Source organism: Elephantulus edwardii, unplaced genomic scaffold (assembly GCF_000299155.1).
Source record: "Elephantulus edwardii isolate Elephantulus edwardi_28Jun2011 unplaced genomic scaffold, EleEdw1.0 scaffold00038, whole genome shotgun sequence".
Taxonomy (NCBI): Eukaryota; Metazoa; Chordata; class Mammalia; order Macroscelidea; family Macroscelididae; genus Elephantulus; species Elephantulus edwardii.
The window spans coordinates 7,543,840-7,562,510 of record NW_006399788.1 but is presented as its reverse complement, the minus strand read 5'-3'; the positions used below and the strand labels follow the sequence as shown (position 1 = coordinate 7,562,510).

The 18,671-nt window shown below is 40.9% G+C and overlaps 1 protein-coding gene across 1 annotated transcript in view; it reads left to right on the top strand.

The window, feature by feature from the left end:
* Window positions 1-18,671, top strand: part of TNFRSF10A (tumor necrosis factor receptor superfamily, member 10a) — a 63,452-nt gene that overhangs the window by 36,668 nt on the left and 8,113 nt on the right. Inside the window, exons 2-4 of the mRNA XM_006884906.1 lie at window positions 13,507-13,618; window positions 14,763-14,970; window positions 16,480-16,644. Of these exons, the coding sequence (XP_006884968.1) occupies window positions 13,507-13,618; window positions 14,763-14,970; window positions 16,480-16,644 (485 nt within the window). The remainder of the gene's footprint in view (window positions 1-13,506; window positions 13,619-14,762; window positions 14,971-16,479; window positions 16,645-18,671) is intronic.

Here is an 18,671-nt window from a genome sequence, read left to right as displayed (position 1 = left end):
TGGGGACTGAGGAGCTCACCCTGAGGGCCGCGACGGCTCGCCCCGAGCCGGGGGCCGGGGGCCAAGGGCAGCCCGCCCCGGGCAGAGGGCCGCAATGGCTCGCCCCAAGCCGGGGGCCTAGGGCAGCCCATCCCAAGCAGGGCGGATCAAACTTTCTAAAGATTAAATCCCTGTTGTGCATATAAAAGCATTTTCCAACAGATGGAAAAGAAAACTTACTGACTAGGAAAAAGTGCTTTGCATACTATCTCAGATAAGGGTCCCATAGCAGAAGTTTCCAGAATCCTACAAGGCCTCCACAAAAAAAAAGACTGATAACCCAGTTACAAAATAGGCAAAAGACATGGAAAGACTTTTCACCGAGGACCATATTTGGATGGCCAGTAGACACATAAAAAAATGCTCCAAACCACTGGCAGTGAGACAGATGCAAATCAAAACCATTATGATATGCCATCTTATCCCAGTAGCAGTGGCAAAGTTTAATGGGACAGCAAGTAATAAATTTGGAGAGGATGTGGAGAAAAAGGAACACTTATATACTGTTGGTGGGGCTGTAAAGTGGTCCAACCACTCTTGAATGCAGTTTGGCATTTCCTCAAAAAGCTGAACATAGAAATTCCATATAACATAGCTATTACACTGCTTGGAATATGTTGTTGTTGTTGTTGTTATGTGCCGTCGAGTCGCTTACAACTCATAGTGACCCTGTGAACAACAGCCCTAAACCCTGCTCTGTCCTGTGCCAGTCATACTGTCTCCAATACACTCATCCTGATTGCCCCAGCCACTAAATCAATCCACCTCATAAGGGTCTTCCCCTCCTGCACTGTCCCTCCACTCTCCCAAGCATGATGCCCCTCTCCAAGGACCAGTCCCTCCTTACAACATGTCCAGAGTATGTCAGACGAAGCCTCAGAATCCTTGCCTCCAAGGAGCAACCCGATTTAATCCTCTCCAGGATGAACCTGTTTGTTTTCTTAGCAGTCCATGGTACATTCAATACTCCTCCAGCACCACAGCTCAAAGGCATCAATTCTCCTTCTATCCTCCCTTGTCATTGTCCAACTCTCTGACGCATAACAAGTGATTGCAAAGACCCTGGCCTGTATCAGACTCACCTTAGTCTCCAGAGAGACACCATTGCTCTTCAGTACTTTGGAGCGGTCCCTAACAGCAGACTTCCCCATGGCAATGCGCCTTTTAATTTCCTGGCTGCTGGTGCCAAGAGTGTTGATTGTGGAGCCAAGCAAACTAAAGCTGTGTACAATCTCAGTCTCTTTACCATCCATCCTGATGCTGCCAATTGGTCCAGTGGTGAGAATCTTTGTCTTCTTGACATTGAGCCTCAATCCATATTGTAGGCTGCAGTCCTTGACCCTCTGCAGCAAGAGCGTTAGGTCCTCCTCAGTTTCAGCAAGCAGGGTTGTGTCATCTACACATTGCAGATTGGTGATAGATCTTCCACCAATCCTGATGCTGCATTTCTCCTCATAGAGCCCAGCCTACCGGATAATCTGTTCAGCATACAGGTTGAAAAGGTATGGAGACAGGACACATCCCTGGTGTATGCCCTTCCCAATTTTGAACCACGCAGTGTTTCCTTGCTCTGTCCTGACAGAACCTCTTAGTCCAAGTATGGGTTTCTCATTAAAATGATCAAGTGTTCTGGGATTCCCATTCTTCTCAGAGTCAGCCACAGTTGGTTACGATCTACACAATCAAACACCTTTGCATTATCAATGAAACACAGATAGACCCCAAGAAAGTTCTATTTGAGGCATAAGTGGAGATTTGTACACCAGTGGTTATAGCAATGTTACGCACCATCACAAGAACATGGAAACAGTCCATATGTCTAACTACAATTGAATAGATTGAGAAATGGTGGTACATTTACAAGACAGAATGCTATGCAGGAGCAATGATTAAAAAAATACTACATAACTTGGAATGGTTTGGAGAGCATTAGGCTAAGTTAACTGACTCAGTCCAATCAAGACAAATACTGTATAAAACCAATATTGTAGACATAAAAGGAAAACTAGAAAATGGGTATGAGGATCCAAGGGTGGGGAGGGTAGTAGCAGAGGGGTGAGGATGGGCAGGGGCATAATCATTAAGGTTGAACAATTTGATGGTTAGAGGGAGGGGTCAGTAAAAAAAATGCATGAACTTTGTAAGCAAACCAACATAAAATAAAAATTTCTACTGACAAAGAAGATTAATCAGAACTGGCTTTGACAAGCACTGTGGCATTTGGACAAAAACAAACTGGGAGGAGGGTAGAGAGAATAGTGCAACAATGAATGAATGGAAACCCAAAATCTCTGTAAATGTTTATGAAAATGAATAAAATATAATTATAGAAAAAAAAATAAAAATTATTTCTTTAAATTTTTTTTTTTCACGAAACAAATTGAAATCTAAACTCAGATTACCAAAACTTCTGTGATACAGCCAAAGCAGATCTCAGAGGGCTGTTCATAGCAATAGTGAAACACATAAAAAACAAGCAAAATTAATCATGTAACTTAATACCTCCATTAAATAGAAAAAGAACAACAATCTAACCTCACAGCCTGTAGAAGAAAGGAAATTATATGGAAAAGATCTTAATTCAGTGGGATAGGAAACAGAAAAACAATTGAAACTATTAACAAGACCAGGAGCTGGTTCTTAACTAAATCCTGGCCAGTAGAATCCTACAATATATAAAACAATAATTCATCATGATCAAGTGGGATGCATAATAGGGATACAAGGATGGTTCAACATTAAAAAAAAAAAACTCATCACATTAACAAAGCAAAGAACAAGAGCCACATGATCCTATCAATTGATGCAGAAAAGGCCTTTGACAAAGTCTAGCAACCTTCCTGATCAAAATATTTAACAAAATAGGGGTAGAAGGGAATTTCCTTAACATAGTGAAAAGTATTTACACAAAACAGCATCATTCTCAGAGGATCAAGACTAAAGACATTCCCTTTGTGAACAGAGGGGGCCAGACAAGGATGCCTATTATTATCATTTCTGTTCAATATTGCATTGGAAGTACTTGTTTGGGCAGTACAACCAAATAAGGAAATAAGAGGCATCCAGATCAATAAAAAGATGATAAAACTGTTGCTGTATGTAGGCAAGATGATAGTGCACACAGATAATCCCCTCCATAAAAACCTCAACAAAAAATTTAGACATCATAAACCAATTCAGTGCAATGACTGTATGATCAATATAAAAAAAAATCAGTTGGACTCCTCTGCAGTAACAAAGTACAGAAAAGGAAACTTAAGGAAGCAATACCATTTAGAATAGTCACCCACAAATTGAACTACTTGGGAATAAACCTAACAAAATAGAGGCACTAAAGACCTTTATACAAAAAGGTATAAACACAACTGCTAGAAACAATAAGAGATCTAAATAAATGGTGAAGTTTTCCCTTTCTCTGTTCATGGATAGGAAGACTCAACATAGTGAAAATAATCATAGTGCCAAAATCTGCATGTTTAATGCAATCCCAATACAAATACCAGCTTAGTTTTTCAAAGATGTAAAAAAGGAATTGACAAATTTGTCTGGAAAGGAAAGAGACCTCGAATAAGCAAAGCACTTCTGAAAAACAGAAATGAAATGGGAGGCATCGCAATCCCTAATGTCAAAACCTACTGCTCAGCTGTAATAACCAAAACAGCATGGTACTGGTACAATGACAGACACATAGGCTAATGGAACTTGTTATCATCCACACAGTCAAATGCCTTTGCATAGTCAATAAAGCCCAGATAGATATTTTTTCTTATTTTATTTTATTTTATATTTTCTGGTGTCCTTTTTTTTTCAGCCAGGAGCCATCTGACTCAGCAATGGTGTCCTTGGTGCCATGGCAGTTCCTATCTATGTACTGTTCTAGCCATTTTTTAATTATTTTCAGCAGTATTTGCTTGTGGGTGATATTAATGATATTGCTTGATAGTATCCACATTCAGTTGGCTTACCTTTCTTGGGAATGGGAACATATATGGACCTCTTCCCATTTATTGTCCATACAGCTGTCCTCCAAATTTCCTGGCATAGACTGTTAAGTGCATCCAAGGCTGCATCTGTTAATTGAAACAACTCAGTTGGTATCCCATCAATTTCTCGGATTTTGTGCATTTGTGTGGATCATAACAAGTTGTTGCTGACACTGAGAAGAATGGGAATTCCAGAACACCTAATAGTGCTCATGTGAAACCTTCATCTGGAACAGGAGGCTCTTGTGCAAGCAGAGCTGATGAACACTGCATAGTTTAAAATTAAGAAGAGTGCATCAGCATTGTATTCTCTCCATACCTATTTAATCTGTATGCTGAGCAAATTACTCAAAAAACTAGACTCTATGAAGAGGAATGTGGCATCAGGATTGGAGGGAGACTAATCATTAACCTGTGTTATGCAAATAGTACAAACGTGCTTGCTGAAAGTAAGGAGAATTTAAAGTACTTGTTGGTGGAAGATCAAAGAATACAGCCTTTCTGTATGGATTGTGTCTTAATGTCAAGAAAACAAAAATTTTTACCACTTGACTGATGCACAACATCATGATGGATGAAGAAGAGATTGAAACTATCCACAACTTCACCTTGCTTGGATCTGTAATTAACACCTTTGATACCAGCAGTCTGGAAATAAAGAGACATTGCACTGGGGGAATCTTTAGTTAGGGACTTCTCCAAATTATTGAGGAGTTAATGAGGTCAGTTTGGGGACTAAGGTGTGTCTGATTCAAGCCGTGATCTTTCTAATCACTTGCTATGCATCTGAAAGCTGGACAGTGAATAGGATGACAGAAGAAATGATACCTTTGAGCTGTGGTGTTGGAGAAGAGCACTGGACATCCAATGGACAGCCAAAAGAACAAACAAATAGGTTTTAGAGAGGGTACAGCCCAAATGTATGGAGCAGAAAGTCAGTTGGAACTGTTGACAAGACTAAGAGTTGTTTCTTCAAAAGGGTCATTAAAATCAGCAGACCACTGGCAACCTAAGGAAAAACACAAATAGAATAAAAAAATTAAATGAACAACATCACAACAAAGACAATAAAAATAAAAAGAATAATAATATAATATTATGAAAATCTATACTCTAAAAAGATGAAAACATAGTAGAAATGGACACTTAATTGAACCCAGATTGACACAGAAGTGAAATACTTGAACAGATCTGTTACAGAAGACCAAAAGCAGACCGTAAAAAACTTCCCAGTTTGGGGGTGGGGAAGGGTGAGCAGGGAGAAAAGTGCAACGATGAATGAGTGGAAATCCAAAGTTTCTGTAAATTTTCATTAAAATTAATTTTAAAAATGATTTTAAAACCCCCAAAACAAACAAAAGCCCTAGATCAGAGATTTAACTAGCAAATTTTACCTTAAATTCAGAGAACTGTCACCAATGAGGCAAACATAATAACAGAGATACAAAACGTAGGTAAAGACACCACTAAAAAGAATATACCAATATCTTTCATGAACATGGACTAAAAAATCTTTAATAAAATCCTAGCCAATAGAAGCCAACAGCGTGTCAGAAGAGTAATACATTAGCACTAGATGTGATTCATAATAGGCATGTAAGGATGATTCAACTTAAGAAAAACAGCGTTACTCATTATTTAAAAAAGAACAACGTGATCAGCTCAATTGATGCAGAAAAGACTTTTGAAAAAATCCAACACTTTCCTGATACTACCCAAAAAAAAATAGGAGTAGAGGGGAATTTCCTCAAAATGATTAAGAGCATATATTCTAAACCAGTTGCCAACATCTTCATTGAGAGACATTAAAGTTATTCCCCTTGATATCAGGGAGCAGGCAAAGATACCTACTACCACCATTCTTACTGAGTATTGTATTGGAAATCCTAGCAAGACCAGTAAGATAAGAGAAGGAAATAAGTAATATCCAAATTGGCAAAGTGTAAGTAAAACTTTAGATATGGATGTTATGACTGTGAACTCAGAAAACCTTAAAGAATGAATAGGAAAATTGTTGTTGTAGGCCAATTCAGCAATGTAGAAGCTAAAGGTAAAAAAAATCACATTTCTCTGCAATAGCAAGGAGAACATAGAACAGGAGACAAGAAAAAGAATACCAGTTGTAATAGTCATGCAGGAGATGAAATACTTAGAAATAAATCTAACTAGAGAATGAAAGATCTATACTATACAAAAAAAATTATGAAGTACTACTACAAGAAACAAAAAGAGATCTAGATAAAGTGGGAGAATATACTATTTTCATGGAGAGGAAGATGCAATATGAAAATTACAATTCTGCTACAAACAGTCTACAAGTTCAATGCAATTCCAGTACAGATACTGATGACATCCTTCAAGGAGGTGGAAAAGGCAATTTCCAGATATACTGCAAAAAGAAAAACAGGGTAGGAGACATCCTATTCCCTGCTCTAAAAAAATAGCCATAGTATTCAAGACAGAATGGTCCTAGTACAGTGACAGACACATAGACCAGTGGGATAGAATCACAAACCCACGGAAATCACAAGTTGGAACTGACTCGTAACTGACCCTCTAGTGGGTTTTCACAGTTTAAGAATCATACAGAAGGAGATTGCCTGTCTTTCTCCCTCAGAGCTTCTGATGGGTTCTACCTGTGGTCAAAGAAGATGGAAGGAATACACAGAGTCACTGAACCAAAAATAATTAGCTATAAAAAGAGCAAGGGCCATGTGGGGATGGCAATGTCTGACCTTTGCCACCTTCACAAAGGAGAACTGTCACTGTCAACAAGATCAAAAACACAAAATCCGTTCCCATGAGGTCAGATATGTCCCCAGTGTTCCTGCACCATTTTCTACTTCCAGTCTTACTGCTTTACTGGGTCTGTGATAGCTCACAGACCACACAGAACCATATTTTAAAGTCAGAGGCTGTGATTCAGATTAGTAGCAGAGTAAGGTCGCTATGAGTCGCAAGCGACTTGATGGCACATAACAACAGCAACAGTCAGGATAGCTTCTGAAATGTGCTCACAGGCACCTCACCCTTGAGCGTCATGGCTTTAGGCTAGTGTTAAAAAGTTCTCAGTCCTGCTAATACTGGGTTTCCCCCCAACAGTCCTCCAACAAACTTGGGCAAAAGGCATTTAGCTCTGGTTCAATAGCACGACAGTCCCAAGATCCAACCTGTCTCTTGTCAGTTCTCTGGCTCTCCACTGTGGCTGCTGTGGCTTTTGTTCCCATAGACCGTAGTCTGCATGATGCAAGAATTTTTAGTTTTGAAGGATGCATTACATTCTCTTGCTTCTTTACTGATAGTGAGGTTTATGGATCTGCTCTATTTAATGGCAAGACTAGTTAATACCCTTGTGGATTTGTGAGAATAACCAGGGCCCTTTGGCTAGGCTAACATGCCCTGTAAGCATATTCCCATCCATTCTACAAAGTCAAAATCAGTGGCTAGGAAAGCCGTTTTGAGCATGGAGCACACTGACACAGAACCGTTTCAAGAAGTAGAGAATGATCAAGAATAAATAGTGGTAAAGGAAGTTCAGGCTGCTGTGAAGGAATTAGAAAAAATTAAAGCCCCCGGATTTTATGGAATTGACTTATTTCAACAAACAGATGTAGCCCTGGATGAACTTACCAGGTTGTGTCAAGAAATCTGGAGGACAGCTACTGTGCCAAATGACTGGAAGAGATTCCTGTTTGTTCCCATTCTCAAAAAAGCTGATCCAACAAAAAGTAGAAATTACTGAAGAACGTCACTGATATAACATGCAAGCAAAATCTTGCTTAAGATTATCCCAAAACTACTAGAACACTACATTAGCAGAGAACTGCTAGAAATACAATCTGGGTTTAGAAGAAGCCATGGCATTACAGAATAACATTGCTGTTATCAGGTGGATCTTGGCTGAAAGCAGAGAGTACCAGAAAGATGACTGTTTCTGTTTTATCAGCTGTGCAAAGGTATTAGACTGTGGATTACAACAAATCATAACTAACATTGAGAAGAATGGGAATCCCAGAAAACTTGTTTATATTTATGTGAAACCTATACCTGGACTGGGAAGCTGTCATCTGAACAGAGCAAGGAAACACTGCATGGTTCAAAATCAAGCAAGGAGTGTGTCAGGGATGTGTCTTATCTCCATACCTTTTCAAACTGTATGCTGAACGGATCATTCAGGAAGCTGGACTTTCTGAAGAAGAATGTAGCATTAGTAGGAAAGCTCATCAACAATCTGTGCTATGCTTTTGGACAAGAACAAACTGGGAGGAGGGTAGAGAGAATAGTGCAACAAGGAATGAATGGAAACCCAAAATCTCTGTAAATGTTTATGAAAATTAATAAAATATAGAAAAAAAACAATCTGTGCTATGCTGACAACACAGCCTTGCTCATCGAAACTGGGGAGAAATTGAAGCATTTGCTATAGAAGGTCAAGGACTGTAGCTTTCAATATGGATTGCATCTCAATATCAAGAAGAAAAAATCCTCACCACTGAGCCAAAAGGCAGCATTGTGGAGAATGCTAGACAAAAGATTGAGGTGGTTAATGATTTCATCTTGCTGACATCCATAGTTAGGAAACCACCAGCAGTCAGGAAATCAAAAGACAAGTTGCATTGGGAAAATCTGCTGTCAAGGACCTCTCCAGAATACTAAAGAGCAACAGTGTAATTGTAGAGACCAAGGTGCTCCTTATCCAAGTCATGGCCTTCTCAGTTGCTTACTGTGCATCTGAGAGGGGACAGTGACTAAGGATAACAGAAGAATAATCTATGCCTTTGAGTTGTGGTGCTGGAGAAAAGTATTGAACATACCATGGACTGCTAATAGAACAAAGAGGTCTGTCCTGGAGATGGTGAAACCAGGTTTCCCTTAGAGGGAAGGATTTTGAAGCTCCATCTGAAATACTTTGGGTATGTTGCCAGGAGGAACCAGTCCTTGGAGAAGGATATCATGCTTGGAAGGGTAGAGGGTCAGCACTGGAGAGGAAGATCCTAATGAGGGAACACTGGTGGCCTAGTGGGTAAAGAGTTTGACTGCCAATCAAAGGATGTTGTGGTGGTGGTGGTGAAGTGCCATCAAGTTCAGTACAACTCCTAGATCTGAACCCTGCCCTGTCCTGCGCCATCCATACCATCCCCCACACACTTGAGCCCTTTGTCACAGACATTGTATCAATCCATCTCATTGAGGATCTTCCCCTCTTTCACCGATCTTTTCAAACATGGTGTCCCCCTCCAAAGGTAGATAGTTCAGACTCACCAGATGCTATATGGAAGAAAGATGACCAGACTTTTCCCATGTAATTTACAGCCTCTAAAACTGCTGGATAATGCAGGAGCAATAACTTTGTAAATGATTACCTAACTTGGGAGGGACTGGAGAGCATTATGCTTAGTGAACTAACTCCATCCAAGGACTATTGTATAAGACCATTATTGTAGAATGAGTATAAGGAGCCAAGAGGGTGGGAGAGGCTGGAAGCAGAGGGATGTGGATGTTCAGGGAGAGGGGAGATAAATCACAGGGTTGTACAATTTAATGGGGGATAGGGGAAATTGAAATAATTTGTTCAAATTTGTCTTCAAATTTTGTCAATAAATTAGTGGGAGAGAGACCAAAAAAAATCCCCCAAACAAACAACAAAACTACTGGATAGTTATCTTTGAGTTGACGCTAACCTGATGGCAACTAGGGAGGGGAGTGATCTAATGATCTTGATCATGTCTTCACTGGTTTGTTGCCCATCTGAATGTCTTCTTTAGTGAAGTATCTTTTCGTCTTCTGTCCATTTTCCAGGGAGCTCTAGTGGCCCTAGTGGTAAAGAGATGCACTGTGAACCTGAAGGCATGTGGTTCAAATCCAACTGCTCTGTGGGAGAAAGATGGGCAGTCTCCTTCTGTGCGATTTAATGCCTCTGAGTAACAACAAAGTACATAACAATAATGAGAAGCCCCTTCCCCAGTTGAATTGGTTTTCTTTTTCTTGTTGAGTTTTTCCTGTAAATTTTGGAGACTGAGTCTTCATTAGATATGTCCTTGCCAAATACTTCTTTCTCATTTGTAAGTTCCTTTTTGACACTTTGGAAAAATCTTTTGGTGTACCTAAGGATTTAAATTTTAGAGGTTCCCAATCTAGGGTATTCTTTGTTGATTATTCATTTTCACTTATATTTTATAATCTTTTTATATATCACGTATTTTTGTATATAGAGTTTTTGTAGAGGAAAACATTTTAGAAAAATCGTTTCAGTGGTGTCATGACATTGTGAATGTAATCAGTACCACTGGATTATGCATGAAAAATTATTAAAATGATAAATTTTTTAATAGATTTCTTATTAATGTGAAAAAATCAGGATATTAATTTGTTAATACTTTCAGTCTTCTTAGTTGCATCGGAAGCTTAGTTGCAGGGTTTTTAATGTTATAAAGTGCCATCATGTTGTTACTGTAGTAGTTGTTGTTTGCCATCGAGTTGCTCAGAACTCATAGTGACCCTGTATACAATAGCTCTGAACCTAGCCCTATCCTGAGCTAGTTCCCTGACTCCAATACACCTAATCCATTGCCCTAGTTACCATGTCAGTTCATCTTATCTCTTCTTTCCTGTATCCCTCCAAGCATGATGTCCTGGTCCTTCCTGGCAACGTGCCCAAAGTATGTGAGATGGAGATTAAAAATCCATGCCTCCAAGGAAAAACTTGGTTTCACTCTCTCCAAGACAGATCTATTTGTTCTCCTGACAGTCCATGATATTTTCAATACTCTTCTTCGGCACCACAACTCAAAGACATCAATTATTCTTACATCATCCTTAGTCATTGTACAGCTCTTTCTGATGCACAGCAAGTAATTGCAAAGACCATGGCATGGGTCAGATGCACCTTTGTCTCTAGACTGAAGTCATTGCTCTTTAGTACTTTAGAGAGGTCCCTGACAGCAGATTTACCTAATACAATTCATCTTTTGATTTCCTAACTGCTGGGGCCAAGAAGGTTTGTTGTGGAGCCGAGCGAGCTGAAAGTATTGACAACTTCAGTCTCTTCTCCATCTATGATGGTACTGCCAATTGGCACAGTGGTGAGAATCCTTGTCTCCATGGATGTTAATATTCAATCCATATTGAAGACTACAGTCCTTGACCTTCCACAGCAAATGCTTCAGGTCCTCCTCAGTTTCAGCAAGTATGGTCATATCTTTATAACGCAGGTTTTTGATGAGTCTTCCTCCAATCCTACCATCAGAGTATGTTAATAAAGCATGTTTTTAAAACATTGAGTTTTTTAGAGTATCTTTTGGTATTGCTAAAAATCAGGATAGATGGAGAGGTTGATCAGGAGAGATGGAGGTTACTTGAAGGAGCAAAGAGTGAAGATGATGATTGAATATCAGGACATGAGCAGCGGAGCAGGGACAGCTGATGAACTCTATCACATGCTTGCTAGAGTGGTTTCCGTAGTGTAGTGGTTATCACGTTCGCCTCACACATGCTTGCTAGAAGCTTATTGAGTTCTTCTCTCAGGTATAACTTTGGGCACCTTTCTTTGGATAATCTTTGACTCCCTATAGGCAGGACCTATTTTCTCATAATTCGGTGCCGCAGATGGCATGATCTTGATTTGGAGGCTTGCCCCTCATTGTTAGGTCTTTCACTGACTCTCAGCTTATTGAGACTAAAGAGTAGGCTTGGACTGTTGTCCAGTGCAGTAGTCATTGGGTACATATGGCTTCTGAGCATTTTGATACACAGTTGGCCTCTGACCAGCAGGGTTTTGAACTGCACAGCCCTACTTATCAGTGGATTGTTTTCCTATTGGTAGAGTGCTGAGCTCATGTGTTACTCTGCCTATGAGCAGTTCATCACTCCAGGGAAAGATGATGCTCACAAGATGATTAGTGATTAGCATCCCACGGCAGTTTAAGAAAATGCCTCTACACTGCATACTGTGTACCTCAAACCCACTTTGTTCAAGGATCAACTGAGTGGGAAGTCAGTGCCTCTCACCCCTGAGTTGTTTAAGTTAACTGTATAGTTAATCTGAATTGGAGTAAGATGTAACTTAAAAATACACAGCAGATTCTAACACTAGCATAAAAAGTAAAATCTATCAACTCTTATATTTATTGTATGTTAGAAGGATAACCAAATAATTTTTTAGATATATTAGGTTAAGTAAAGTACATTATTAACATGAATTTAACCAGTCCTTTTTACTCTTTTAATGCAACTAGTATAAAATTAGAACTTTTTTTGTGACTCTTGTGTTTCTGTTAGTCTCTCCGTCAACTGTGGCAATTAACAATCAGTGAAGCTGAATGAGTCCTGCCTAGAGCAAAATTTCTCTTTAGATTCCAGGGATCGTCTAAAGCGAGCCCTCCTCCTCCTACTTCCTGGCTTGTGGCAAACCTGTCAGCATTCATTCAGCAGCTTTTCTCTCCTTTCCCAGACTTCCCTGCCACACGTGCTGAAGAATGTTCCCGGTGCTCCACTGAAGGAAATCCCACCCATTATTATAAGGAAAACAGCAGTTCGTGTGCCCTGTGTAGTATTTGTAAACCAGGTACTGAATGTATGGACTCAGGACCCAAGGGTAGGGTACAGGATGACAAGGTAACAGTCATAGCCAGTGTGGTGTCAGAAAACCTACCATCCAGTTCCATATTGGCCTTCATTATAATCGACAACATAATCATGGTTTTGAGTCAATGATGCGACATAAAGTAAAAAATTAATTTCATAATCTCTAGTTGGCCTAATGGCAAGAAGCTGTGCTGCAGTCTTGAAGGCACACGACACCACCAGCTATTTCTCAAGAGAAGGATGGGCAATCTCTTCCCGTGCGATTAACTGCCTCTGAAAACCTGCCAGAGGGTCAACTGTGGGTCAATTCCGACTCTTGTAGTACACACAACAACAATACCATTTGTAGAGAAAACCCTCTTGAACTATCAGTAGGAAATGATGGGATAATACTCTGTACTAAGAATTATCTTTTGTAATTATACTATAGGGAAGACAGTATTCGTAAAATATAAGGAAGGGTAGGCGGGGGAAAGTACTTGCTTTGAAACTGCAGATCCAGGTCCTGCCATAGCCCAGTATCCTCTTGGCCTTGTATGCTCACGGCCAGGCACTCATCCTCTCAGCTGTGGCTCCCTGAAACCCCTCCCTCCTCCCTCCTCACTCCAGCCAGGGACCCTCACTTATTACCTGTACACTTGAATATAGACCCTAAAAGTTTTTAGCTCCTTAACCTCATGCCTTAAATAATGAATCCTGTTCCATTCCTTTTTCTGACTTAGCTGACCATTGAGTGGTGGCTGTGTTTTCTGTGTCCCTTGTCTGTGGCTGCAGAAACTGGCCCTGAAATCCCCATGGTGAACTAGGTTTGACTGAGCGAGGTGGAGTTTGGGTATTTAAAGGCAAGCCAGAGACACATGTTGTTCTGTATAAACTGATAATCTTTGTGCTTTGTCTCCAGAGCAAGAAGAAATTCATTCCTGCAACCTCACCAGTGACCGAAAATGTCAGTGCAAAAAGGGCACTTACATAGAAGAAAATTCCCCTGAGCACTGCCAGAAGTGCACCGTTGGGTGAGACACTGGGCAGAAGGCTCCTTAAACCCTTCTTTTCTGCCCTGCCTCCATCCAATCCCCTCCTGCCCCCACAGGGCTTCCCTAGGGCCATGGTTCTTCTAAGCCCACCTGACCCTTCCTCACCCACCTGCATATTCTACATTGACCCTGCTGCCATCCCTTCCCTTACCCCCCTGAGCCAGGCCAGCTCTCCACTGGATACGTGAGTCAGTCCTTAGAACTCACCATACTTTCAGAGCCCATGCAGATTCCATACTTCATGAAAGGGAGAAAGAAAATATAGTCAGTCTTAGATTATACTCATGATATAAAAACAAGAGGAGCTCTGGTGGTATAGTTTGTAGGGATTTGCACTGCTAACTCAAAGTTGATGCCTCTCTCGCAATTTGAATCCACCAGTGGCTTTTTTGGAATAAAGTTAGTAGGCAGTCTTCTGCTGTATGATGTGTTGCTTCTGAACACCCACTGAGTCAGTTCCAACTTAACGGCAGTGAGAGTAACAGCTATAGCAATACCTCATAAAATTTTTATTTCTTTGTTTTGGAGAAAGTGACCCATGAGGGCAGGTGGCTCATGGCCCCCCAAAGTAATAAGACAGGTCATGTGTTCCTCTTTCAAGCTTCACAGAAAAAGCTGAGCTGAATCAGCCTGCTTCACCCTCAGCATTTCTATAGATAGCTCCTGTCTTTTGCCTATTCTGGAGTTTGAAATGTCAGGATTTCCTTTACCTTGTAGTGTCTGCCACAGAGTAGGACACTGCTAGGAGAAGGGGTGGGGTGAAAAGTTAGGGAGGATGGGTTGTTGGAGGAGGTGTCTCAACCAGTGGCCCACTGCCCTTCCTGACACTGCGTCTGGAGTGAAATCCCTCTACCATTGGCCGCCACTACATGGGCTCACAGACTAGGCCATGCCTGAACCAGGCAGCTCTGAAGCCTGTGAGGGGAACCCCAGGGTATGGACTATGCATGCTCAGGACTTTCTCATCACCCCAAGAAGAAGATGAAAGGGACCTTCACCCTTAAATATTACAGAACCAGGTTCTTCCAACATTTTATCAGAGAACACTGGGAAGGGAAAGGTACTCCTTTCTTTTTTTTCAGGCCTCTCTGATAATTTTGTTTCTATTTGTGTCGGTTCCCAGGTGCCCCATCGGGAAAGTTCAGGCAAGCCCCTGTACTTCCTGGCATGACTTGAAGTGTGTCCCTGGAGGCACAGGGACCAGAACCCATGAGGAAACTACAGTTTCTGGAAAGCCAGTGTCCACCAGCCTGGGCACTAGTCCTTCTCCCACTGCACACTCTGAAAACATTTGGAAGATTGTAGTCCCGATAATTGCATTGATTGTATTGGTAGTGATGGGTTTTTGGAGCTGCAGTTGTAAAGGTGAGCGGTCATGGGAGGAAGATGGGCCATTCTCTGTGAACCACCTTCTCACTGTAAGCATAGTTGTCAGGGTGGTCCTCCTTACTGTGTTGCTTCTACTATTTTCCTCTTGGCGCCTTTGTTCAGAATGAGGCATGATGGAATTGATGGAGAGGGTGGGTGCTAGGACATGTTTTGTTGGCATTTCCCCTTTATCCACCCAGGATTACATAAGACCCTCAGTCACACTCATCCCCCTCATCACCTGTTAACCCTCTCAGCTCTTTGTGTCCAGCACTGCAGGACCTTTATCTCCACTTTTAAGGGCTCCACCAGGGCAGAGTAGCCTTCAGTCAGAAGTCTTTATGTTCCTCACTTTGTCCTGCTTGAGAACCCCCCAGAATTAGAAATAGCCCATGCTTATCCTTCTCATGTCCTGAATGTGTGGAGCTCTTCATTCAGAGTCTGAGTCCCTGTGTGAAGCCCAGAAGGCCTGTCCTGCCTTAGGGTGGGGGGAGGTTGTAGCTACAAAGTGGTGCCTTCCCTCCCTACTTGCTAAAAGAAATGATCCTTCTCTTCCAGATGATATATTCATCTCCAGAATCAAGAACAGAGTAAGTTGGCATATCCCTTTGCTGATGGCTTCCACTTTCAGAGCTGGTTCTTCCTCCTACAAAGTCCCAGATGGACTGACTCCCCTGGTGTTCTCCCCTCCACCAGCCCTCTAGCATTGCCTGGTGGTTCTGGTTGATTGTAAGGTGACACATCCAGGAGGCAGGGAATAACATGTGTCAGTCAAAGAGGTAAACATGCCTTCAGCCACGCCATAGGATGCTAGTGAAGCTGTTGCAGAAATTCGACCTCCTGGAGGGGAAGAAACAGTGCTACAAGTTCTTATGGTAAAGCAAGAAAGACTTTATTGTCCATGAGAAGCACTGACAGAGACCACACAACCTCTCAAGGGTCAGGCTCCCCAAATGCAAAGTGTTCTCTCATATAGGCTTACAAGGTAGTGGTAGGGGTCTCTTTTCTATGGTCTAGGTTTTGCATACATTATGATTGAATAGTTAAACCTTTTGGACATAAAGGCGTTAAGTCAGTTAGGTACACAGGGAGAAAGGTCATAGGTTAAATTCCCTCATTTGGTTACTGGGCAGCCAACCCTCAGCTGCTGGGCCACTTTTTCTGTTACTTATTGCTGAACCTCTATCTCCTTCATATGGTTAGAGCTGTTCACCTGTCGCTGCTCCTGGGGGTTGAGTCTGCTAAACGAGTTTCCTGTTTTTGCTTAGCTGGTGTCTTCTTGTGCCTGGGCCTGCTTTAAATAGGCTTCCTGTTTTTGCTTAGCTAATTTCTTCTTGGGCCTGGGTCTTCCTCAAAGCAGCAGGCCCAGAATGACACTCTAGGGGGTGCTGAGGAAGGCAGGATAACTTCCTGTGGTTCTGCATAGGGCTCTTACATGTGCACTGCTGAGTGGGTCTCTTTGTCTTCTCTAGATTTTGTCCGGCTTCAGAAGAGAGCATGAAGTGTATACCAGTACTCTCAACGAGGCTTTGGGAAATGAGGAATTGCAGATTCCCCTGGGCCCTGAGCTGGAAACAGAAGGCCAGCAACAGGCAGGTGCCATTGAACAAAGCCCAGGAGAAACACAGCCTCTTCAGGTGAGTCGTGAAGACAGTGAATGACCCTGTTCCTGTGTGCTCAGTAGTCTTAGCAGAGAGAAAAAGGAAGTGTCCTATGTCTTTGGGACGTGTTGGCATCAGAAGGATAAGGGACCTTAAAAGGGGCAGACTTGCTGACCCTGATATGGCATTGTCCATTTCTGCTGCCTAACTTGTTCTCGTGATTTCCCCAGAACCAGAACAGTGGGCACTGACATTTGTTGAGTTATTGAATATGAGTTATACCACTGTATATTTGAAGGAGATGTAGAAGCCATCCTTGTGTCAGTAGGGCCTTTTAATTTAATGGTTTTATTGAACATACTTGAAAGGGAATCTTTGTCAAGATTTCTGATCATGTTCGTAGTGACTTCTTAAAAGAATTAAAACTTCTGGGTAATTCTCAGAAGACATTTTTTCCATAAGAATCAATACCATTTTGAGGTTTTGGTGAAAGCTTATACAGCAAGTTAGGTTACTGCTTGACAGTTTCTACACAATTGTTGAGTGATGTCAGTTAACGTCTGTTACACTATGTTGGCATCCTCTTTAATTGTGCTCTGTGTGGACACTTTGCATTGCAGGTATACCTGTTTCCTGGTGCTTCCTCTCACTTTTTCAGTGTCTTAGTTAATTAGTGCTGCTACAGCAGCATCATCTCAGGGGAATTTATTTTGTTATTTGATAGTAATTGGGGAGATACCCTGATTCTACTAGCTAGCTAACTCATCTTGTTTCTAATGTGTTTAGCAACTGATTCGCCTATTTCCCTGTGCTTTTGACCCCTTCTTTATCCAATGTTAAATGTTCACTAAGACAGTGATCTCTTTTCAACTTCTGATTTCTTACCTTGTTTACATCTGTACCACATTTTAAAAATAAATTAAAGAGGATATGAAAAGGAAAAGCTAATGACCAATAATCTAATGCTTGATTAACCAATGTTGACATTTTGACATTTTCAAAATAGGCTAATGAATATTCTTTGTTAAATATTATAGAAAAGCATTCAGCTAATTTTAAAAGCCTCCCCAACTTGTCTACCAGTCACTTGTTGATAGATAATGTCTAAAAATTCTTTGCTCTCTATGTGTATAAAAGTAACCTTAAGAAAATTGAGATAGCTTCAATATCCAGTATTTTTATTATAGTTGAAAATACTATTTGCCATTACATTTATATTATTATAAGTCAAGTAATTTTTGTTTCATGTCTTCTTAATAAACTATAACTCTTGGAATAATATTCATTGTGCTGAGAGAAAGAGGAATTTAGACTTTGTTGAGAAAGCCTATGAAGAGTGATACTGGCTCATGTTTGATACAAATTTTGCCAACATTATAGATACACCTCCTATTCTTAGATGTTTTCTGACAATCATAATTGATGATTAGTTTTATTAAAAGTCAATTCCAAAGCCCTATTCAAAGAAAACTACAGAGCATTTCTGCAAGACACAATAAAAGATCTAAAGAAATGGGAAACTGTGCCCTTTTCATGAAGACTCAATATTGTGAAAATGACAGTCCTACCAGAAACAATCTACATGTTCAATGCAATCCCACTCCAGATACCAAATTCATTTTTTAAGAAGATTGAGGGGGGAGAAGATTGAAAGAAAAATTGTCAAATTTATTTGGAGAGGCAAGTGATCCTGAATAAGCAAAACACTTCTGAGAAACAAAAAATGAGGTGAGAAGCATAACTCTCCCTGACCTCAGAACCTCCTACACAGCAGTAGTAACCAAAACAGCATGGTACTAGTACAAATAACAGGCACATAGACCAATAGGACAGAACTGAGAATCCAGAAATAGACCCAACTATCTATGGTCACCAAGTCCATGTTTTCCAGCTACTGATTCTTCTTCCCTGTTCCCAACTTTTGCGTTCCAGTCGCCTGTTATTATCAGTGACTGCATGTTCGATCTATCTCTGACTGTAAGAGTTGGTAGAAATCATCTATTTCTTCTTCTTTGGCTCTGGTTGTTGGTGCATATATCTGAATGATAGTGGTATTCACTGGA